Source organism: Syngnathoides biaculeatus, chromosome 15 (genome assembly GCF_019802595.1).
Source record: "Syngnathoides biaculeatus isolate LvHL_M chromosome 15, ASM1980259v1, whole genome shotgun sequence".
Classification (NCBI taxonomy): domain Eukaryota; kingdom Metazoa; phylum Chordata; class Actinopteri; order Syngnathiformes; family Syngnathidae; genus Syngnathoides; species Syngnathoides biaculeatus.
In genome coordinates, this window is record NC_084654.1 from 9,963,434 (window position 1) to 9,987,988 (window position 24,555).

At 39.7% G+C, this 24,555-nt stretch overlaps 1 protein-coding gene across 5 annotated transcripts; it reads right to left on the reverse strand.

Annotated features, from left to right (window-relative positions):
• Nucleotides 1-1,487: 1,487 nt before the first annotated feature.
• On the reverse strand, nt 1,488-23,397 carry srrm1 (serine/arginine repetitive matrix 1). 5 transcript variants are annotated; one of them, XM_061843521.1, is made up of 16 exons: nt 23,239-23,397; nt 20,391-20,480; nt 19,564-19,686; nt 15,967-16,137; nt 13,580-13,668; nt 13,270-13,494; nt 12,946-13,128; nt 12,745-12,861; nt 12,416-12,627; nt 10,582-10,668; nt 10,389-10,524; nt 10,010-10,096; nt 3,260-3,706; nt 2,082-2,268; nt 1,777-1,924; nt 1,488-1,600 (listed from the first exon to the last, which is right to left on the reverse strand). In XM_061843521.1, the coding sequence occupies exons 1-16, from the start codon at nt 23,257-23,259 to the stop codon at nt 1,587-1,589; spliced, it is 2,337 nt and encodes a 778-aa protein (XP_061699505.1). In that variant the 5' UTR covers nt 23,260-23,397; the 3' UTR covers nt 1,488-1,586. The 5 variants fall into 5 exon arrangements, with proteins under 5 accessions (XP_061699505.1, XP_061699504.1, XP_061699503.1 ...); XM_061843520.1 differs by having other exon boundaries at nt 1,762-1,924; XM_061843519.1 differs by having other exon boundaries at nt 1,748-1,924.
• Between the last annotated feature and the right edge of the window lie 1,158 nt (nt 23,398-24,555).

Here is a 24,555-nt window from a genome sequence, read left to right on the forward strand (position 1 = left end):
TTTCCGCAAAGATGGTAACTGTGTTTGAACAAATGCAAACTTTTCAAATGCGCCATGACCGCAACACCCCCCCCCCCCCCGCACACACACATATACGCACACACAAAAGGCATCAAACAGTGATGACGTCTTTCACTTTTTTCCTTCGGCTTGTCCCGGTAGGGGTCGCCACAGCAGCTCCATCCAAAGCACCCTTCTATCAATATATTCACTCTCTCGCCTCTGAACATGTCCAAAACATTGAAGTCTGCTCTCTCTAACCTTATCTCCAAAACATCCAAGTTTAGTTATGAAATTGTTAAAAAAAACAACTAAATTTGATTTAAGGGTAATGTATTGTGCTAAACAACACATCTTCCAAATATGATTTAAGAGGTTTTATTCTAAAAAGTGGTCATCACAAGTGCTCTACACTGGCTTTGACAGCATATTATTTGGACAAGTCGTTTTTGGCTATGTATAAGAAAGTAATATTTCTTGGCTCTTGATTTTAAACTTTTTGAAGCAACATTTGGGTGTCAGGCGTCAACTTGATTTACATTTTAAAAATATCTACTCAATTTACTTTGTCACTTGACAGTATCCTTCACAAAATGGTAATGGTATTTTACAGAAATTTAAAAACTCTCTTTCAGCTTGTCCCATTAAGAGTTGCTACAGCGTGTCATCTCAGATGAACTCTATTTGTTTGGGACAGTTTTTACGCCAGATGCCCTTCGTGATGCAACCCCTCTTGGGGAGTGGAGGCCCTAATGAGAAACGAACTCACGACCCCGGGTTTACCAAACCGATGCTGTAACCACTGAGCTATGGGGCCTCATAATAATTTTACAGAAATTCAAAAAAATAAGGAAAAATAGTTCCTACAAAAGGTTTTAATTTCTGAAAGATGACAAGACAGTGTACTAAATATGAAACAAAGCAGTCCCACATGGATTAGCTGGGTGCACGGATGTTTAAAAAAAAAAAAAAAAAAAGGTTGGATAAATTAAAACATCCTTTTTGAACAAGCCACAAAAAACTGGTAAATAAAATTGTGTACTGCGCTGTGGACTTTTTTTTTTTTTTTTTTTAAACAGCAGTGCTGCTGTGACTTGGTAGGGTAACAGAACCTCAACTGTGCAGGTATTCCTCTAAATGCCATAACCGGTGGTTCATGCACATCATCATTGCTCATGCAATCACTTCTGAAAAGTAGTTATGTTTGGTTTTGAGAAGAAAACGTTTAAACCCAACCCCTCAATTTTTATGTTCCCATGCGAATCAATTTAGTAGGTATGGACAATAAGCTTTTTACAGTTTAGCTGGTAGGCTAACAAATCACACAGAAGCAACGCCTCAAAATGTACCAAATCTGTAAAAAGAAAAAAATAACTAAAAATTAACAGTTTGTACATTCTAAGTTGAATCAGGTTGATCACAAACATCAAGGTTAATGTGAAAATGGTTGGGAGGTGGAAGGGTTGAAGGGTTGGAATGGCCTTGAGATTTAAGACATCTGTGAGGGAGACACCTGGGCCTTCCTCATGGAGCGCAGGGCCTTCTCTCTCAGGTGTTTCTCCAGGTCATCCAACGTGTCCTCCACTTCACTCTCTGATTCCTGAAAAACAACGACTCGTTATTTTTACAATACCAGGGAGCACATTTTGTCCAGACAAACAACAATCCATCCACATCGATGTTCTACGCCGTTTACTAAAGAGCCATCAGAAAACCTCCGTTGCTAAAGATGACAAACAGACATAACCTTTCTTGATTCACCATCTTCATCCCCACCCTGGTTCTGCTGGGTCTCTCCACATCCAGCGTTGCTACTCTTCTCCTTCTTATGCTTCTTGTGCTTCTTATGTTTCTTGTCTTTCTTATGCTTCTTCTCCTTCTTCTTCTTCTTCTTCTTCTTGGCGCTGCCATCAACGTCTGAATTCTGCAATCCAACACAATCCAATTATATGGTCTTCTATAAATTAAGACACCAATAATTTACTTAATTTGAGACCAGCAGACTAATTAAACTTCTCACTAGCTCTGACACTGAATTTGGAAATAGCAATTACTCTTTAAAAATAATCATATTGGAGTACCTTGCTGGGTGATCGGCTGCCCGAGCCACTGCTGGCCTTTCTGGCCGGTGGGGGCGATACACTAGCAGATCGAGACGGAGAGACGGAGGCAGATGTGGGGCCTGGGTGTTTCACAGCAGCTGGTTGAGGAGAAAGGGATCGAGATCTGGAGGAAACTCTTTTCAAAGGCTGCGGGCTCGATGAAAGTCTGTAAAAAGCAATGATATTGACATGACTACATTTCCATCCACAAATTATTCACTTTATAGTTAATCTTCATTAAATATGTTTTCACAGTTAATTTCTTTTATAGTAATAAGTGGAAAAGCTGGTCTAGTACAATAAATGCATGTTGTTTTTTTTATGGGCAAACTAAATGTAATGATTATGTTTAAAGACAGGCAGCAAGGTAGAACAATTGGAAAGCGCTTGCCTCACAGTTCTGGGGACCTGGGTTCAATCCCAGCCCTCCCTATGTGAAGTTTGCACGTTCTCCCCGTGCCTGCGTCAGTTTTCTCCGGGCACTCCAGTTTCCTCCCACATCCCAAAAACATGCAACATTAATTGTAAACACTAAATTGCCCCTCGGTGTGATTGTGGCTGTTTGTCTCTATGTGCCCTGCGATTGACCGGCAACCAGTTCAGGGTGTACCCCGCCTCCTGCCCGTTGACAGCTGGGATAGATTCCAGCACTCCAGCGACCCTTGTGATTAGAAACAGCTAAGAAAATGGATGTTCAAAGACAACTCTTTCTATGGTCCAATATTCAGTGTAGTACACCCCACGTCACCAAACAGCACAGTAACAGTCACCCGTTAAATTGGCAAACGGACTGCCTACAAGTTTGAAGACACATATGATGTTAGGACAAACTTTAATTCAAGATGTCTACGGTCAAATTCTTTTCAAATTTTGCTTGATGTACCATCACCTTTATGCAGGCCTGTTTCATTTACTACTTTTTTGATTGTGTTGAACACAAATAAAAAGTAATCCCTGATTTTCACTAGCTAATTATCAGTGAATTACTATTATTTTTGGCAGTTTCAAGTTATTTAACCACTTATCCGACCACAATGACTTCTCCTTTCCTTATCAGAGCATTACCGCAAATTTTTCCACGTGTGTAAACTTACTACATTACATAAAACAATCATGATACTGAACAAAAAAAAAGCTACAAATGGTGACTTATTTACCTGTGGTTGCTGCGCAGCTCTGGGGTGCGAGAGACTCTTCGGATAGGTTTTTCACTGTGTGATGGTGAGTGCCTCCGCTGGTTGGAGGAAAACTGGTCAAACTGTCTTATGGGACTGTTGGAGCCTCTGTTAATGTGACTGCGGTTTGCAGGGGATTGGGAACGCCGATTTGCTGCTACAGGAGGGGATCGTGCATCTCGACTTGGACGAACAGAAGAAATCATGGGGCTTCTTCTGTGTCTGGGCGGAGATGACGACGTGGGAGGCGTGCGCCTCCGCTGAGCAGGAGAAGCTCTGCGTTTAGGGGATCTAGAAAGACGGCGTTTGTGCGCTGGTGAAGCACGTCTAGCAGGAGAGTTCGATAATTTCCTCTTCTGAGGCGGCAGCGGGCTGTATCGACGCTGGATGGGAGGAGAATAACGTCTGCGAGAGAGTGGGGAAGGAGACCTGCAAAATACCATAGACATTTAGATTTGGACAGATTACAGGTTACTTATTATTTTGTAATAATTTAAGACCCTGTATAATAAATTCATAGATTTCTAAGTCCATTGTTTGAAGCAAATCAGTGCAAAACGGTTTTTCACTAGTTCAGTTTTGCTTATTTCTTGGGCATGGCTAAAATGAGGCCCAGTGACCCATTTGGGCTCCTGGCATGAGTCGCTCTTTTCTTCACATCAGCGGTTATTCAACGCCATTGCTTGGCCTATTTGTTCCACAACAGCATGCAGTTTGCAAGCTAGCATAACTTACTCCGTGAAAAACCATCTTCCTTTGCTTCAACAATTTACAGGTAGAGCTCATTGTTAATAAATGCCTAGGTATTTTGTTATTCAGGGTACCCTAAAATGTAGCAATGTACCACTTCATGGGTATAGAACTACCAGGTCGCATGCACTTAACTTTCATGTGGTATAAGTCACAAAGTGAATAATGTGTTTAATAAAAGTTTATTTTGCCTTTAAAAAAAAAAAAAAAAAAAAAAAAAAAAAAAAAAAAAGACAATACCGTATGAGGGAGTCTGGGGGGTTCTCCTGGACCCCCGCAAAGAATGTGCGGATTTTTTTTACATACATCTCTCTCTCTCTCTCTATGTGTGTGTGTGTGTGTATATATATATATATATATATAAAATACACGCACTTTGTCACTCTGTCCTTAAATTTGAGCCAGGCCATCTCCACCTGTACCTGCTTTTGTACCCCTGAATAAGCATCGTCCTCTTTAAGCACTCCCATTCTGGACAAGAACTGACAAAAATCATTGTTTCACTTCATTTTTCACCATTACCAACTTTAAAGGCTAATCCCAAATGTATCCCTTTAAATACAATTATTTTTCTGTTTTTATTGGCCATTTCTAAATTTGACATTTCATTATTCTGTGCTGTGAGATAATCCCTAACATCGCTCTGTCACTGACTAACTAATCAGATTAATTCTAGCTGCATTTCCTAATTGATACATGATGTAACAGCGGATCAATCTTGTTACCGATGTTATGTCTGCTTTACGGTTCTGATGAGATCCCAACCAGGGCCACGTCCCGCAGCACCTCAACAGGAAATTACATAAGACCAAACAAACAACAAATATGACAATGATCCGATGAGTAAAATGTTGCTTAAACGTTATGAATCGGAATAGAGGATGTCTGCTGCAGAGGTGGGTAGAGTAGCCAAACATTGTACCCCGGTGAAAGTCTTTACCTGACAATAATATATAAAAACATAAATTAAAAATAAGGAAAAGTACCCGGTGAGATAATTACTTGATTAAATAGTGAGCAATTTATATTATTAACTACAGCATGAACAGCATTTTTTTTTAAATTGCAAAATAAAATGTAAATGTATGAATTCTGTCGTCACAGTGTGTGTTCATAGTCAAAACTACAACACCTGCAATTTACTGCAATGAGTTTTCTAAAGTTAGTCATCTGAAAGATTTAAATGTGGGGAGACCGTGCCAGATGAATACTACAGTACCTGAAAGCTGTTGTTTTTGTTCATCTAAATGTAAACAAGAGCAACGCACCGTAGCATACATGGCAACGACAACCTTCCCAACATGGCTGCCACATAGAAACAACAGCCTAGTTTTAAAACCTATGCTCAGAACGTTGTGCGGTCATATGACTTTCTTGTCATTTGAGTGGTGAACCAGACCAGTGATTTCCAACCTTTATAGAGCCAAGGCACATATTTTACAATTGAAAAATCCCACGGCACACCAACAAAAGTAAATGTCATCAAAAATGGATTGATTAATTACTGTATGTACTTCCTGACATCCAATAAAGAGGATTTTTTTGGTCTGTGTATCATTGTCCCTCATTGGCGTAGATAGATGAATAAAGATAAAATATTTCTTGGAATAAATGTTTTTTTTAGCAATTCCATAAAATTGGATAACGTCCCATGTCACACTTGAAGAGCGCTCACGGCACACTAATGTACCCAGTCACACTGTTTGGGAATCACTGAACTAGACATCTCTAATGCTTAAATCGAATTGGCGTCATTTAGATCATTGTAACGCAGTTAAAGTACCATTACTTCTTTACAGCAGAAGGAGGTGAAGACTTTCTGGCCTCATCAACTCCTGTGACTAATCCAAACAGGTCACGTGCACACAGACGGAAGCTCAGGCCAATGTGCACGGACATTAGTCCGCCACAAAATAACGTTCTGAAATTACATCTATGTGTGGATGGTGGATGTGGAGAATTAAGAAATCTAGCTGCCAAGATTCAAAAAGTACAAACCAGCCTATTGCTGTCTGTGCAGACGATCCTCCTTCCTCCACCAACAGTGTTAGCTCAGAGTTGGTGGGGGAAGTTTAAAGTAGCACCATGATAGTGATATCATAGTAATGTTTGTGTCTGTTATTTTGATAACTTTGCATTACTCAAGCACACGCAATCCGAGTGTGATGTAGCAACCTAGCTTTGAAAAGTCAGATACACTAGCAACCTAGCCTTCAAAAGTCAGATATGGAAACTGTTATCATTATCATTTCAACACAATTTACCTGATTTGGAGGTGAACACATTCACACTAGACCTGAAAGTCTGCGCCAAGCTCATTTTGCGCATTTAATTTCAAAATCATTGTGGTGTTGGAGCCAAAAAGATGAGAATTGTGTTAGTGTCCTAATACTTATGCACCGAAATGAAACCATGTCAATGCTGCTAGTAACAAAGACAAAGTCTCGAGTGAACTTCATACATAAACCAAGCTCTTTCACGTATAATTTTCAACAGTCGGCCTTTGTTGATTCAAGGCACGCATTTTTTTTTATTTTCTAGAGATGAAAGTGGACTTTGGTGAAAATTCCTGAAAATACAAAATGCGAGCACTAGGGCGGTCCGGGGGCATGCCTCCCCTGGAAATTTTTGAAAAAATAGATAGCTGTGGTTCATTCTGGCGATATCTGAACAAAATTCAGACAAAAATTGAAAGTAAAATTTCTAAGTCCTGACCAAAAAAATAAAAATAAAAAATAGGGCAGAAGTTCCCCAAGGGCCAAGCACAGATTTTTTTTGACCACCACCCCTTATCACTAGATAGCACAAAATACTACAGTACCTGAAAGCTGTTGTTTTTGTTAATCTAAATGTAAACAAGAGCAACGCACCGTAGCATACATGGCAACGACACCTTCCCAACATGGCTGCCACATAGAAACAACAGCCTAGTTTTAAAACCTATGCTCAGAACGTTGTGCGGTCATATGACTTTCTTGTCATTTGAGTGGTGAACCAGACCAGTGATTTCCAACCTTTATAGAGCCAAGGCACATATTTTACAATTGAAAAATCCCACGGCACACCAAAAAAGTAAATGTCATCAAAAATGGATTGATTAATTACTGTATGTACTTCCTGACATCCATAAAGAGGATTTTTTTGGTCTGTGTATCATTGTGCCTCATTGGCGTAGATAGATGAATAAAGATAAAATATTTCTTGGAATAAATGTTTTTTTTAGCAATTCCATAAAATTGGATAACGTCCCATGTCACACTTGAAGAGCGCTCACGGCACACTAATGTACCCAGTCACACTGTTTGGGAATCACTGAACTAGACATCTCTAATGCTTAAATCGAATTGGCGTCATTTAGATCATTGTAACGCAGTTAAAGTACCATTACTTCTTTACAGCAGAAGGAGGTGAAGACTTTCTGGCCTCATCAACTCCTGTGACTAATCCAAACAGGTCACGTGCACACAGACGGAAGCTCAGGCCAATGTGCACGGACATTAGTCCGCCACAAAATAACGTTCTGAAATTACATCTATGTGTGGATGGTGGATGTGGAGAATTAAGAAATCTAGCTGCCAAGATTCAAAAAGTACAAACCAGCCTATTGCTGTCTGTGCAGACGATCCTCCTTCCTCCACCAACAGTGTTAGCTCAGAGTTGGTGGGGGAAGTTTAAAGTAGCACCATGATAGTGATATCATAGTAATGTTTGTGTCTGTTATTTTGATAACTTTGCATTACTCAAGCACACGCAATCCGAGTGTGATGTAGCAACCTAGCTTTGAAAAGTCAGATACACTAGCAACCTAGCCTTCAAAAGTCAGATATGGAAACTGTTATCATTATCATTTCAACACAATTTACCTGATTTGGAGGTGAACACATTCACACTAGACCTGAAAGTCTGCGCCAAGCTCATTTTGCGCATTTAATTTCAAAATCATTGTGGTGTTGGAGCCAAAAAGATGAGAATTGTGTTAGTGTCCTAATACTTATGCACCGAAATGAAACCATGTCAATGCTGCTAGTAACAAAGACAAAGTCTCGAGTGAACTTCATACATAAACCAAGCTCTTTCACGTATAATTTTCAACAGTCGGCCTTTGTTGATTCAAGGCACGCATTTTTTTTTATTTTCTAGAGATGAAAGTGGACTTTGGTGAAAATTCCTGAAAATACAAAATGCGAGCACTAGGGCGGTCCGGGGGCATGCCTCCCCTGGAAATTTTTGAAAAAAATAGATAGCTGTGGTTCATTCTGGCGATATCTGAACAAAATTCAGACAAAAATTGAAAGTAAAATTTCTAAGTCCTGACCAAAAAAATAAAAATAAAAAATAGGGCAGAAGTTCCCCAAGGGCCAAGCACAGATTTTTTTTGACCACCACCCCTTATCACTAGATAGCACAAAATCTCATTTGTCATTAGAATATGCTCAAAATATGCCATCTTATCTCAAACAAATGAATTAAGTGAACGATTCCGTAAATAGACATCTAAAATTGTCATTTTCCCCATATTATAGTATAGATATAGAATATACATGAAAATATATCCTAGAATTTCTACACCGTACAGCAAAACATGTTAAAAAAAGTTGATCTGTAGTAATTGCTATTAACGTTTAAGTCTCAAACTTGTTACGTCATGTTGTACTGATACACTCGACCACATTGCTCACTATCTTAGATATAGATCTAGTAATACTAATAGTATAATCAGTTGGCTTTAATTTTTGAGATATATAAATAGGAAGGTCATCTGGGGTAAAAACTGTGCCAAACAAATATGAGCATTTCATTGGAGATGACACACTGTGGCGACCCCTAACGGGACAAGCCGAAAGAAACTTACTTACACACAGTCACTCGCATTTGAAAAATGTACGGGTGTGGTCATTCATGCTCGCAGATAAGTTTAGTTCAACATAATCGGCGTTCGTGGCAACAAGCTCATGATACATTGGAACAAACATTCCTGTCGGCATTTGTGACGTATTGTTGGGGGGAATGCCGTAAATAGGAGGCTGGCTTGCTAGAACGTGCCTTTATGTGCACGCGCTCAACGTATTGACCACACCTGAATCAAGCAACAAGGTGGATGATAGTCTGTTGTTTGTTTTTTTTTTTTTTTTTTACACAGTCACACTGCGTCGCGATCAACGCAATGAGCACCCCTGGTGTAACTGAATTTCCTTTGAGGTGTCTCGTGATGTTGATGACTTTCGACGTAAATGCGCTCGCATTAAGTGAAGTAGTGCTGAAATGCGCATTCGTACATGCTGAGTACATGCTCGGTACGGTTAACTTGCATTTCCTGTTTCCGGGTGAATAACTTGTTTTGGAGCATGCTCGTTTACTTAACGTTTATGAAATAAACACGTAAATTAATGTCAAAACCACACAATATCAGTGACGCCTTGAGAGAATGCGAGGGGAGGGGTGTTACTGTTACTAGTGATAGTGCCTCAACATGGTTACGTTCGTGAAAGCAAAACAACAAACTCAAAGCATGTTCGTTCAATGTCAATCCGGATTAATTTTAGGCAATTTTTCCTCAATTTTCCGGAGCAATTTTCATGAAAATTTAAAAATCCGGAGGACTTTCATTACTATTACAAAAATTTCATGGTTACACCACCAAACAAAAAAATAAAATGTTTGATAATGAAATCTAATTCAGTTACAAATGTACATAGTGTAAAATTTGGCCTTGTTAAGTTGAACAAAGTTTATATTTTCTGGGAAACAATTTATTCTGTTGTATAAATACCATCAAGTGGATACACAGCTTTATTGTACTTTTTGCCATCCAAAGGAAGAACATTTAATTGCTCACCCTGTCACTAAATGCCAATGGCATAGATTGAGGAATAAAGATATATTTCTGTGTGATAAAATTCCACCCCTATTAAAGAGTATGAAAAAGGAAATACCGTATATAAAATCTCTGTAGATAACTGTGTATTATGAATAATTCAATACCTTCGTCTTGGTGACGGGGTCCTGCGACGCCTTGGGGGAGTAAGAGAACGGCGTCTGCGCACACCAGGCGATATTGAGCGTCTTTTCCTGAAAGTCAAAATTAAAAAAATAAGTGAGATTAACTTTCCTTAGTGCTTAGATTCCCAATCCAAAACAATTTTCACTTAATTGAGCAAAATACTCTATTTACAACAATTAATGTCTTTGTTCATCTATCTATGGCAGCATCATATAAAGACTTGTGTATTCACTTTCTGTAACGTTTTTCTTGATGTGTCGTGAGATTTTTCAAACGGAAGATATGTTCTTTGGCTCAATAAAGGTTATGAATCACTGCTTTAGTTATCCAAAATAGTCTGCATATAATCATAAGTCTGACCTCGGAGAGGCCTCTCTCTGTCGCCTCCTCGGGGAAGGAGTGTGGCTACGCCTCCTCTTAACATCACCGTTTCTGGCCGCTGGTGTTCCCTTTGGTCTCTTGGATGCTTCCTCATCTGAAGAGGATGATCCTGAATCTGAAATCAAACAGATTCTTTAAGGCTGTAGTGCTGGCTGAGTGAAGTTTATCATACCTGAAGATGACTCCTGATTCTGTCTACGATACTGTCGTCTCTGCTGCACAGAATCTGCCATTGCGCCTTTCTCGTTTTTATCGTCCTCTGAAATATAGTGTAAAAGTCCCATCTATGACAAGTTACCATGAAAAAGTATCATTCTGGAATCAGATTTTAATATTGTGAATGAATTTTCACATTTTAATTAGTGGTATATTTACACTACTAAGTATGAATCTAGTGCAGTATTCCAAGTGTGAACTGTGTGAATGTAGTGTTCAAAGTGTTTTTTTTTTTTTTAGCCCCAATGGGTGGGGTGGGAACCTCGAGCAAACTTTATGACCAGATGAGCGATGGCTTTCATTTTTTTTTTCCTGACTACACTTAAGTTTTATTTATGATATATTTATCTATTTTATGAAATGATTAAAGCATGTTCAACAGGTGATTTCTGTTTTTCCGGAATTATTCACTTGTCCAAAACTGTATGACCAGCACAATCTGAGTATGTGCACTATATGGTTTAACGTTTTTTCCCTTACAAATAGATTAACATTTTATTATATATGACACTTTAATAATAACTTCAACAAAATTGAAAAGATTTAAATTACTTTTTAGAACATCCCAAATTTAAAACAGGATTCAAATGAAATTGTGACTTGTGTTTTCCGCACATTTGTTTATGCTGCACAAACAGCGAAGAATATATTGTATCCCCTATGCAGGGGTTGGGAATCTTTTAGGCCTCTGAGAGCACCATAAATGTCAAATATTTTAAAATGTCATTTCAAAAGAGCCATATAATATTTTAAAAATACAGGTGTATTTGCCCATTTATGTAAGACCAACACGTTTAGAGTACAATAAGTCTCTGAATTCTTTTAAATAACATTGTTATGCTGTTGCTAACCAATGATGATTTAAGTACTTCTTACCATTAATTCAACTTCTGGTGCTGCAACGTTTTGCTGATGGCTTTGTAGTCAGTTTCATACGTCATTAGGTTAAGCTTCATGCATGCATTGAGACTTCCATCCATTAATTGTGAACGTAATTCAATTTGATTAGCTATCATGTTGCAATGATGAACAGGTCTTGCCGACGAAGCATGTCTTTAATTCGTTCGGTCTTGATGCGAAAAGTTATCAGTAAGTGTTTTGGCAACATCAAGCACAAAAGCTTTGGCATACTCCCCATCTGTAAATGTCTTTATTTTTCTCACAATTGCTAAAGCACCAGCAAGGCTATCTGAATTCCATTCACTTTGTTGATGTCCAAACATGGATTTACTGCTGATTAGCTAGAATTCTGGACAGTAGCTCCTGCATTGCTTTCTTCCTGCTGTCTCCCCCAGGATAATTTGATGCAAACACAGTAAGGCTTGTGTTGAAGTGACACTTTTTATTTGAGCATTTCATCGTTGTAATTTTGTTGTTCATTACAGATTAGATATACACCAGAAGTTTCACTCACCACAAAGACTGTCCAGTCTTGCCGAAGAATGACGTACTCATTTTTTTTTTTTGTGAGTGACATTTGTCAAAAGTGTTCCCACAATTAGTTCTTCAGACCCAATCTACGTTCGACCCTTCTGCATCTGTGCACATCGACTGCCAAAGCAAACTACAGCAACCCCACTAGGACAAAACTCTCTCTGCCTCATTTGCGTTGCTCACACAACAGAAATAACATCTACAGTACATTGTTATGAGGGCTCTGCAAGCTATATGCAACCATCAAAAGAGCCAGTATGGCACCCATTAGCCAAATATGTCCCATTAGGGCAACCCCTGCCCTAATGGGACATTAATTACCATAGAAGGAAAGCAAGGAAGGTTGGAGTTCTTACCAGAGGATCTGGGAGGTGACAGCGAACCTCTGCTCCTTCTGACACGTGGTGATGGTGAGCGCCTATCTTTCCTAGGACTGGGACTAACAGAAGCATCAGGGTAGTGGGGCTGTTTTCGTTGAGGCGTGTTGGATATCTTTTTCATTATTTTTTTAGGTGAGCGAGAGCGTGAGGAGCTGCTGCCAGAGGATGAAGCAGAGCGCGATCGTCTCCTGTGGGACATATACAATTAGACCCATAGATGACATAACCCATGGGGGGGAATCAGTAAAACAGAGTATTTAGCATATTTAATGTCACAGCGTTTCACCGCATTAGCAATGACTAACCTGCGAAGAGGAGAACGACGGGGTCTGGTTCTGGAGCTCGGTGGGGCTCGTTTGGGTGGGCTTCTTCGACGTGGAGACCTTCTTCTGGGACTCGGCCTTCTACGTGGAGAGTAAGATCTGGAATGGATTAGAGAATAATTCGGATTACCCATGACAGGTCTTGAAGGCAACTCAACATAACATTACAATATAAGAAACAACCTTGAACGGGAGCGCCGTTTGCGGTGGCGGGAATGAGAACGGGAGCGGCGCTGAGGTCTTTCCTTTCTACTATCCTTCTCCCTTTCCCTTGATTTGGGCCTTTCTTCATTCTTATTTTTCTCATGCGGCATCTCCTTGTCTTCAGTTACTGAGTCTGCTTTCACTATCTCCACAACAGTTTCACTAGAAGAAAGTTGAGTTTTATTTTGATCATTAATTTATTACTCTAATGTAGGCATATTGTGAATACCATTTCTATTGTGGTATCTTATTTTTAGAAAAAACGTAAATGACCCTAACAATACAAGCAGGTTCAATGCTTACCTGGTGGAAGGTGCTTCTTGGATGAGTGGTTCTGGCATGGCACTTCCTGAAGTGTCAGGCTCCATTGGCTGCTCCACAGGTTTTGTGGAAAGCTGCATCAAGGGTGGAGGAGGTGAACTCCCGCCAGGTAGATTAGCTTTACGTCTTGGTGAGCGTGAAGGGCTACGTTTCCTTTCCCGCCTCGGGGGAGACCTACGTCGTGGCGACGGGGACCTTGTCTTGCGTCTGGATACAGGAAAGGTTAACAGTGAGTAGGATAAAAAAAAATAATGCGACATTTAGCTACCTTTTAGAAGAAGGACTCGGTTACCTTCTCGGGCTCTTCGACTGAGCCCTCTCTCTTGACTCTTTTTTTTCTTCCTCCATCTTCTTCAAAGAGGCAAGCTTCTCTTGCTCGATCTGTATGAGGAGACAAAACTCTATTGGCACCTTACTACTGAGCCTCGTAAGGTTTAATTTGTGGTCAAAAATGTCTTCAAGGTTCGGAGATGCAATTTTTAGAGAATATATGTAATCAGACTGTACAGCATTAAAAAAAAAAAAAAAAGTCTTATTTGCCTTCTACTGAACAATACAATGCCAACTAGGGCTACATATGGGAAAGATGAGGAGGAATGACAGCTATGGGGGGGGACAATTTTATTGGAACTAGTTCAATGTTAATTTAAAAATTTAACTACGCTCATAGTTCATTTTGATTTTCAGTGGTTAAAAAATAAATAAATACCTAGTTCACACCACCATCCCCCCATTCATTTCCTTGTTACCCATTCTGTCCAGTCTAGTATCTAGGTGCAGCTTTAACCCTAAAATCTCAAAAGCGACTTTTTCCCCCCAGTAGGGAATCAAAAATTGGGCTTTTGTCCTTGGTCAAACAAATTACACAACAAATGACAGAAATGATGGTGAAAAGAGATTAACAATGGAACTCATTGCAACTCTGACGGACTGGATTATCAAAAGGATTTATCTATTCTTAAATTGCAAAATAAAATAAGTTTCATATCACAGTGCGATTGTAGTTTCAACGAAAGCCTTCTGATCTAAATAGCTTTTATAGTAATCCATTTCTACAATTATGTACTGCATTACAAAAGAACACATTCGCTTCCATTTACGCAATGTCGCTGAACACCTCGCACACCTCCCACATGTCTAATTTCATTCTTTAGCGCCAAATACAAATGCAGGACATATCGTCTTTTCCTTTCGGCTTGCCCATAAGGGGTTGCCACAGCGTGTCATCTTTTTCCATCTAAGTCTATCTCGTGAATCTTATTCTCTAACACCTATTGTCCTCGTGTCCTCCCTCACAACATCCATCAACCCTTTCTTTGGTCTTCCTCTCACTCTTTTGCCTGGCATCTCGATCCTCAGCAACCTTCTACCAATATACTCACTCTCTCGTCCCTGAACATGTCCAAACCAACGAAGTCTGGTCTCTCTAACCTTGTCTCCAAAACATCCAACTTTGGCTGTCCCTCTAATGAGCTCGTTTCTAATCCTATCCAACCTGTTTACTCCAAGCGAGAACCTCAACATCTTCATTTCTGCCACCTCCAGTTCTGCTTCCTGTTGTTTCTTCACTGTCACTGTCGCTAATCTGTACATCATGGCCGGCCTCACTACTGTTTTATAAACTTTGCCCTTCATCCTAGCGGACTGTTCTGTTACATAGAACACTGGACACCTTTCGCCAACTGTTCCACCCCGCTTGGACCCGTTTCTTCACTTCTTTACCACACTCTCCATTGCTCTGTATTGTTGACCCCAAGTATTTGAAGTCATCCACCCTCGCTATCTCTTCTCCCTGGAGCTTCAGACCTCCTCCGCCCCTCACATTAATGCACATATATTGTGTTTTACTTGGCCTAATCTTCATTCCTCTCCTTTCCAGTGCGTGCCTCCATCTTTCTAATTGTTCCTCCGCCTGCTCCATGCTTTCACTGCAGATCACAATAACATCTGCGAATATTATAGTCCAAGGGGATACCAGTCTAACCTCATCTGTCAGCCTATCCAGTACTACCGCAAACAGAAATGGGCACAGCGCGAATCCCTGATTCAGTCCTACCTCCACCTTAAATTTTTGTGACACAAAGGAACACCTCACCGCTGTTCTGCTACACTCATGCATGTCCTGTACTGTTGCAATATATTTCTCCGCGACACCAGACTTGCACAGTTCCTCTCTTGGTTCTCTGTCATAGGCTTCCTCTAGGTCTACAAAGACACGTCGCTCCTTCTGACCTTCTCTGTACTTTTCCACGAGCATTCTCAAGGCAAATTATGCATCTGTGGTACTCTTTCTAGGCATGAAACCATACTGTTGCTCGCAGATACTTACTTCTGTCTAGCCTCCACTACTCTTTCCCATAACTTCATTGTGTGGCTCATCATCTTTATTCCACTATAGTTTCCACAGCTCTAAACATCGCCTTTGCTCTTAAAAATGGGGACTAGCACACTTTTTAATCTTTTAAGTATGTTCAAACAGAACCTGGTCATTTTTTTTAATATTAGTTGATTCACTGTATCTTACAATATACCAACATCACAGCAGCCACGGCAATGAGACTACTGGTCACACATACACCGGAGTGACGATGCTCAAATAAAATATCCTACAGCCCTAACGTCAGTACACTAGCATGTTTGTTTACAATTTTACTTTGCCCATTAACTGTTTAATCTCACTTGTCTCTGCTTGATTTCTTCCTTCTTCTGCTCCAGAAATGCAGTTGGGATCCCAGCAATGTTCTCCTGGGCACTCAGCAACAGGGGCCACAGGTCTCTCATGAACTCTCTAGCATTTTTCCCGTTCAGGAAACCAGTCAAGTTAATCTGCATCATCTTGCTATCCGGATGCTGCAAAACACACGACGCAGGAGACAGCGAGAGAGAAAACATTGCCATTGAAATAATTGAACAAAATATATAGTTCATCAAGAGGTAGGATCTCTCAATTAGGAGTGCCTACCTGTCATTTCTCACAAACTATACCTGTGACTGTCAATATCTGCACAATACTAAAATTCATTAAACGCTAGTCCCTTACTGCAGTGTTTCTCAACCAGGGGTTCGTGGACCCCTAGTGGTTTGTGGTGTAGTTGCAAGGGGTCAGTCAAAATCCAGGGAGTTCAGGTTAAAACGGTCTCGATCTAAAACGTTTCGAGTTTACAACGCCTGCATCTTGTCTGCCATTATGACCCCAGCACCATAGTGTTTCTGCTTAGTTCATCCATATTGCTTATCTGTGTTTGTGCGCTGGGAGTATATATACCTTTTTCACCTACTTTTTGATACATTATGGACCAAAAGAAGTTGGATTTTCAGCAATCCTGGTCCAGCCGAAAGAAAAGCAATAACCATGTAAACGAAGCTTAACATCATAAAAAGATCAGACAAAGGAATAACACTGACATCGGTAAAGACTTGAGGTTCAGTCGGACGACCATGGCGACTTTTATTAAGGACAAAGCCCGGATTTTAGCACACGGGGTTTCGCTCCTATGATGGTTACAGTGATCTCAAAGTAACTTTTTTCGTTAAGAAATAAAAAATGAGGCAACGTTCTTCGATCGTTGTCGAGATGGAAAGATGACTTACATTATGGATCGAGGATCAGAATGAACGTAGGCTTAATATTAGCCTAATGTTCATGAAAGGGAATAGGCATGGCCCTTTTTCCCAACTTTGGAAGGACATTTAGGCATGGACGCTGAGGAGATTTTCCCGCTAGCAAGGGGTACCTGCACATGCTTACTTAGCAATAACTAACGAGTGCCTTCCCCCTTTCTTCGTCATCTACCTCTCAAAGTAATGGTAAGTACACCATCTTTTTTTTTTAATTCTTATTTTAACGTATTTTAGTTTTTTTTTTTATACAAAGTACCCACACGCACCCGTTTTCTGAGCCACTAATCTTCATGAGGGTCGCTGGAGTGCTTTGAACCAACCCAGTTGTCATCGTGAATTTGTACTTTTAACGGTGAAATCTGACTCACGCAGAAATTCGGATTATGTCGCCAGTGTAGAAATGGATCTCGGTCGTAGACCAAGGACTCCCTGTAAAGTACCTTTTCAAAAACATCCTGACATTTATTTTACTCAAATGTGACATGTTTACTTATCTAAATTATAAAGGGTAAGAGGACTTGTTTTCTCTAATTCCGTTTCAGAAGTAAAATTCATTTTATTTTAATAGAGATCTCACTCCTTTTCACGTCAAGTTACTGCATGCAGTTGTTAACACAAACATAAATCCATTTGCATTCTTCAGAAATTATGAGCCCCCTGGCGTTTTAGTGAGCATATACAACTCCTTTCGTAATAATGCTTTTCTTGTTAAATATTTACAGAACAATGTGGAAAAACTCATGAATGTGCAAGGGTCAATTTTTTTCCATATTTTTTTTTAAATGAACTACATAAGCATTCTGTTATATATTTCTAAAAACTACTACTACAAAAAAAAAAAACATTTCTGTTAACTGCATGAATATTCCATTGTGGTATGGTGTCTTGTGGGTTGTAACTAAAAGCTCATATTTGCCTCAATGAGTAATTAAAGCCCATTATGCAATTTAAAATGCAGTTCCTGCCGTTTCTACCAAATTGCACCCTGACGCCCCCAGATCAGGTGGGGCCAGGGTTGATCAAAAATATGCAGGGGGTCCTGGACCCCAAAAAGGTTGGGAACCACTGCATTATTGGACTCTAAATAGGAAGCTTCATTTGAACTCCAACTCAAAACAGTTTTCAGAAGTGTAACAGCTAACTGATAAAAACATGCATGCAATATTACTGTTATGCTCTAATTGGTGATCCTACATATATGCAAACACACAGTGGTATATAGAAAAGAAATTAGGTCTTGTGTTTGACATTTAAGTAATATTGTAATACTTATGTCCCTTTCCATCCCAAATTCCATTGTGCAGTCTCCCCACAGTCTACAACTTCAGGAGATTAACAAATAGCCACAATACAGAGTGCGTTAAAAACCCAACACTTTTAAGTACAGTTCCGGTGTCTTCAGTGAGTTCCGTGGGATCAGTGGGCATGGAGCTCCCTTGGCTTGCTTCCGCCTCACTACTGCTTGAGAATCAACCACCTTGAGCTTAATGTTATATCATTTATCTAAATTGCAAGAGACGAACAAGCAATAATGAGTACAGAGCAACACAAAAAAAAAGGTGTTAATTACAATGTCAATTCAATTATCTCTTACCATGATCTATTTGCAGTACCATTTAATTTAGCAAATCTAGCCAGCTCTAAAATATATACATATGAATATATGGTTAATGGTATCCTAATGAAACTATAGCTGAGTAGAAGACTGAACACAAACCTTCACCAAATTTGAGAAATTTCAATGTTAAAGCACCTTCTCTCCTTGAAAACGCAGTTGCGACAAAACAACTTAGTCTCTGTTTACGATTGTAAAATGTAACCTACTTTTAATTACAGGATAATAACATGCACAGTCTACCCCATAGGTGCCCATTACAGTATTCCAAGTGAGTAATTCCAAACCCAACGCCGGCATTGCTAAATATGGCTATCAGACGACTCAAAAAGGTGGATTAAGGATTTGTGGACATGAATGACCTAACGTAAGCAAAGGGATGTTTTGTTAATAGATAACACAATGCCCATTGAGTTGGGTATACAGTACATGATGTGATCAGACTCATCTGTATCACAACCAGGAGAAAAATACATGCAACTGAATTGGAAGATGAGTGAAATCATTCTACCTTCATGCTAAATTAGTCTAAGACATTACATTCAAACGTTAGTTATCGATCACACTTCCCTCAAGATGTGCCTACAACTTCAACTGCATATTAAGGGATCTGGACATTTTAATGAGCTGAATTGTCCTTATGGCATTTTTCAGGTGTGTCTATCACTGGCATAATATTAATGATCCCTGTATATAACTCACCTCAAAACACACACTGCATCATGAAGGGAGAGTTGGGCTCAGTGACTTTGGGCTCAGGAGAGAGCTAATTAGGTGTTGGTGCTATACTTCAGATGCAAGGTATAACATCCATATTGGTTCAGGCCTTTTAAATCATAAATCACATCATAATTAGAAGTATGCTGAATAAAGTCACGTTGTTACATAGCAAAACAGTGTTGTAATCATACATACCAATTGCTAATTTACCCACTCAATTAGAGCACAATTTGCTAATTTCCCTTCTTTAATGAGAAAGCACTTCCCTCAAATACACAGTTTTGCAAAAACAAACAAGTAACCACAATTAAAAGCACTACCTTTTCATCAAGCTGGTTAAATATGAACTCTATGACGACATCATCCTCGAACCCCAAAATCTCTGTCACTCGTTGAGTAATCCATGGCTTTATGACTTCCAGGTTTACTTTGGTCATATCCACCTAAAAGCAACAGAAAATGGCTGGCATTATTCAAAAGTTTTTTTTATGTCTTTCGCTTCTGGGATTTTCCTTACTTTCCCAGATAATGAACTTTGAAACTTTTTTTAAGCCACAGCCTGTATTTTCCCACATCATTAACTTGCTTCAATTTATGTCAAAATGTACTAGAAACCTTATAGTTAATAAATTAACATTTTAAATGCTCAGCAATTTGCTGGTCCATCTCTGTTGCCATCCTCCAGCTCTCCAACAGACTTTTGTAACAGTGAGGTAAAATGACAATTACAACAAAATAGTTCCTGTTTGGCTTTTTTACAATGGGTACCATGTCTTTGTAAATTTTCAGCTAAAAAGTCTTTCACCGAGTTCCTTTCTTGTCATACAAAATACTATGTGGATATGACTCCACCGATGCTGACTGCTACTTAGTAGGTATTAAAATCTAATCACTTTTTAGAAAATTGGTCACTAGAGCCATCAGAAAAAGTGGTTAAATTGGGAACATTGGCTCTGCTTTTTCTAACCAGCATCTCTCTGTTAAGAGGGATCTTAGTGCAAGTAGTGCTCATGAGCGAGGGCAAGTAAAAAAAAAAAACCTGAGCAATTAAAAAGTAAGTAGATTTCACTCTGCGCTAGTGTAAACGTTAAGATTACAGTATCAATGTCACCAATAATAAATTATCTAACAGGAAGACGGTATATACCTTCTTGTCGAGACATTCTGCAAATTTCAGCTGCTTTAACAGTTTCTTGTGCTTGTTGCTAAATCGGTTGTCTTGCTCCGCACTCGTGCCCTGTAGAACAAATTAAGAAATGTTAGCTAATTGTGCAAAGTAGGACAATGTGACAACCTTAGGTAGGTATTAATCTTCTACATTTAAATACATTTTGGGATATTTTGTACTTGTAGGAGGAGATGCACATTTTTTTATTTTACTTTTGTATTTTTGCGAAAAAGGACTACTACTTTTAGTACACTGCGCCTTATCCCACTGACTAGTTGTATTATTAGGTTCAAAGCGATTTGCATTTTTTAGGCTGATAATTGATGAGCAAGGTTTAAAAAAAAAAAAAACTCATCTTTCCGATCACAAGATGGAACAAGTCTACTTATAAGACCTGTTCATTTACTGTATATACTTGCCCACTTGTTAAAAAAAATATATAGATTGAAAAAAATGTATCTTTGTTCATGACAGAGAGTCACTGTTACAGACAGAAGAAATTATTGGTCTTCTAATAGATGGCAATAAGTTCATACAGAAATGTTTTTTTTGGTGAGGTTTGGTGGTGTCTTGTCAGATTTTTTTTTTTTTTAATTGTAAAGTATGTGCTCAGGCTCCAAAAAGTTTAAAATTTACTGCTTGTTCAGATAATGTGTTCTACAGGATGTCAACATATTACACAACCACGAGCTTTAACTCGTTAGGCTACGTAATGTTTTGTTGCCTACTTGCAAGCCGTATCGTATTAAAAGTACATGACCATACCTCATGCAAGCCTTTGACAAACGACGTTCCCTGTAATGCAAACTGGTGATTACCACCGTGTTTTTTCCCCCCATTTTCTATGATTTTTTTTTCTCATGGTTACTATCCCAAATAAAACACCCATTTGGGTTTAGGTTTGGATTTATAATTAGGCTGTCATTTTGTCAAATGTATTTGGGCATAAAAGAAAAAGTTCCTACAGTTTTTCCAATCACCATAATGCATAAGTAACGTGTCAAGACTTTATACTCATTATGAGTCACTCTACAAATGTGTTATATGCTGGGGTAGCACGCGGGCAATCCATTTGTGGCATGTGTTAATGAAGTGATGCAACCTTTACTAGAACTCTCTATTAAATATCACTGAAGAATGATCATCTCAATTATCCCAAAATTTTTACCTAACCCGCCATGTTCCTTTCTCAATGTCTTTATCTCCTCTTTGTAATTTCTGGTGGGTGGAACTCACACGTGAGAGATACGTGAGGACATAGGAAGTTGCAATTAGAGAAATGCCTTGAGACCAGGCGGGACAGTGGTGCACCTAGTTAGAGCATCTAACTCACAGTTCTGAGTACCGTGGTTCAAATCCTGGCCCTGCCTGTGTAGAGTTTGCATGTTCTCCTACGTGGGTTTTATCTGGAGACTCCGGTTTCCTCCCAAATCCCAGAAACATGTATTAATTGGAGACTCGAACTTGCCTGTAGGTATGATTGAGTGTGGGAATGGTTCTTTTTGTTTATGTGTGCCCTATGATTGGCTAGCAACCAGTTTAGGGTGTACCTCGCCTCTTGCCCTAAGACAGCTGGGATAAGCTCAAGCACTGTTGCAATCCTTGCGAGGATAAGCGGCTCAGATGATGGATGGACATGAGCACAATGTCCCACACAGAAGCAAAGCTTCTAAAGTGCCTTATTTGCATGATGCAAGGCAGAAACAACGGAAGAAACAAGGACGTGCAAATGTTTGTCAGCAGACTTTAAAAAAAGAGCTATATTATGTGCTGTCGTCTGAGTGTGTTCACAAGTGTAAATAAATTCAAGCATACTTTGGTGAATATGAATTATATGAATTATTTTTAATCGATGTAATTATTGGGCAGTACATCTGATCACATTCTGGTCTATTTGACACACACCGATTTAATAAAAACATTTATCAATCACTAAGCACTTGATTAGATATTGACCAACACTGTTTTACTCGATTATTCATAAGAATGCATTTTATTTTCACTTGAGTCAAATTAAAGGAACACCAGGCAACACTCGACTCGACTCTATGACCACCGTTCATCTCAACTCAGGGCCCATACTGTACTGCAACACATTGGTATCTATTTGGAGAAAATATCCCCACATTCTGGCAAAATAATATATGTGCCAAATTCCCCACAACTCAAATACTCATTAAAAGATGAGCAAAGGTTTAAGTCACCGTGATTGGGTTAATTTATGGAGTTTGAACATATGACATTGATAGCAATAAGCTAGCCTTAGCTCAAATCCGCGACTGGCTAACCGTGACATATTCCGGCTAATGGCGACGACACAGTTGATAGCATTCAACATCGTGTTTGACATAGGACTCGGTATCATAAGTTCGATCGTGTTGGTTTTACGACTGACATGGTAGCTACTTGTATATTATCTGACAGTGTTGCGGCAAGGCGCTCATGGAGACGGAAACGATTAACCACCCGGACGCCATCTTTATTAGCCTCGGCTAGCCGCTTCTCCGGAATCGGCTCGAAAAGTTGGATGTCATTTTCATTCAAATGTCACGTGAACTTAACTCCAAAAGTCCTTCATACTTATGCAATACAATGTTACAAGTTCTGCGCAGTTGGCCAATCCGTGTCAGAAGAAGAGTTTTAACCGAATAGGTCGCGAATTGCATTGTTGCCTTGCACCAGTTGATAGTCGGTGCCCAAAACTACAGTGTAACTCGATAGCGATCGGCCCAAAATGCTAACGCCACCCTAACTCACGCTAGGAATATAGCACGACCGAATAAAGAGAAACCTCTTTCTACATCTACAACATTTCAGAAGTGCTTACGCGGAAGAACCCCGCGTCCATCGTCGACCAAATTCGATGTTTGAGGAACGCTGAATGAAGACGTGTGGTGATGTCCTGTATTCAGCCTCGTGAAGAATGCGAGCCTGCAGGACGTCACACGAATTACATCCGCTCTTTTCGCTGGCCAAAAGGGAAGACCGCTATTTCTCCGCTTTCAAGTCATGACATAAACTATACGTGGGCCGTTTCTTTATCCTTATTTTGTCCTGGACTTTGTTATACATATCGTTTATGACGGACTCGTTAAAAGCTTGAGGATATTTGGCTCCGTTGGTCCAAACAGATACACCACCACACATTTTAGCTGGTTCACCCTAGGGTTAAATTTTTCCCCAAAAAGCAATCCTATCTGTGAAAATATTAGTGGAGATTTACCCAAACATATACACACCACTGGAAGTAGTGAAGTATTGTATTTTACTTGAGTATTTATTTTTCAGGCGACACTTTACTTTTATTTCTTACTTTTTAAACACAAACACCTGTACTGTCTACTCCTTGCACTTTAAAATGAGCTTGTTACCACGATAAGCTTGTTAACTTCTAAAGTTACTGACCGCACAAAGTAAAAAACAGACAAACTGGAAACCAAAAAACAAAACGTGGATTTAATCATAGATATCGTATCAAAAATTCCCATGAGTCACGTGTCTACGGCGGCACAAAGCTCGCGAGGCGAAATGTTGGCGCATCCACCACCACACTACCCCTCCTTTCTAGCTTTTTTATTTGTAACTATTTTTGTTGTATAACTATATCCATCCATCCATCTATTTTCTACTGCTCAAGCAACATGAGCGGTAACTTGGCAAGGTCACCCACACTTCCCTCTCCCCAGCCATTTTATAAAGGTTTTCCAGGGGTATCCCGGGGCATTCTCAGACCAGACGCGAGACATAGTCTACCCAGCGGTGTCCTGGTCATCCCGAGGTCTCCTCCTGGTGGATCATGTCCAGAACACCCCCAGAGTGAGGTGTCCGGGAGGCATCTGAATCAAATGCCCCAACCACCTCATCTGGCTCCTCTAAATGTGGAGGAGCAACGGTCTACTCTGAGCCCCTCAAAGATGACCAAGCTTCTCACCTCTAAGGGAAAGCCTGGACACCCTGTGGAGGAAACTTATTTTGGCCGCTCGTATCTTGGATCTTGTTCACGGCTTAAGAAAACAAATCAATGAACCACATCATCTGCAAAAATTAGAGATGCAATACTGAGGCCACCAAACCAGACCTCCTCTACGCCTCGCCCACAAACAGAAATTCTCTCTATAAAAGTTCTGAAGTTATTTCCCATAAC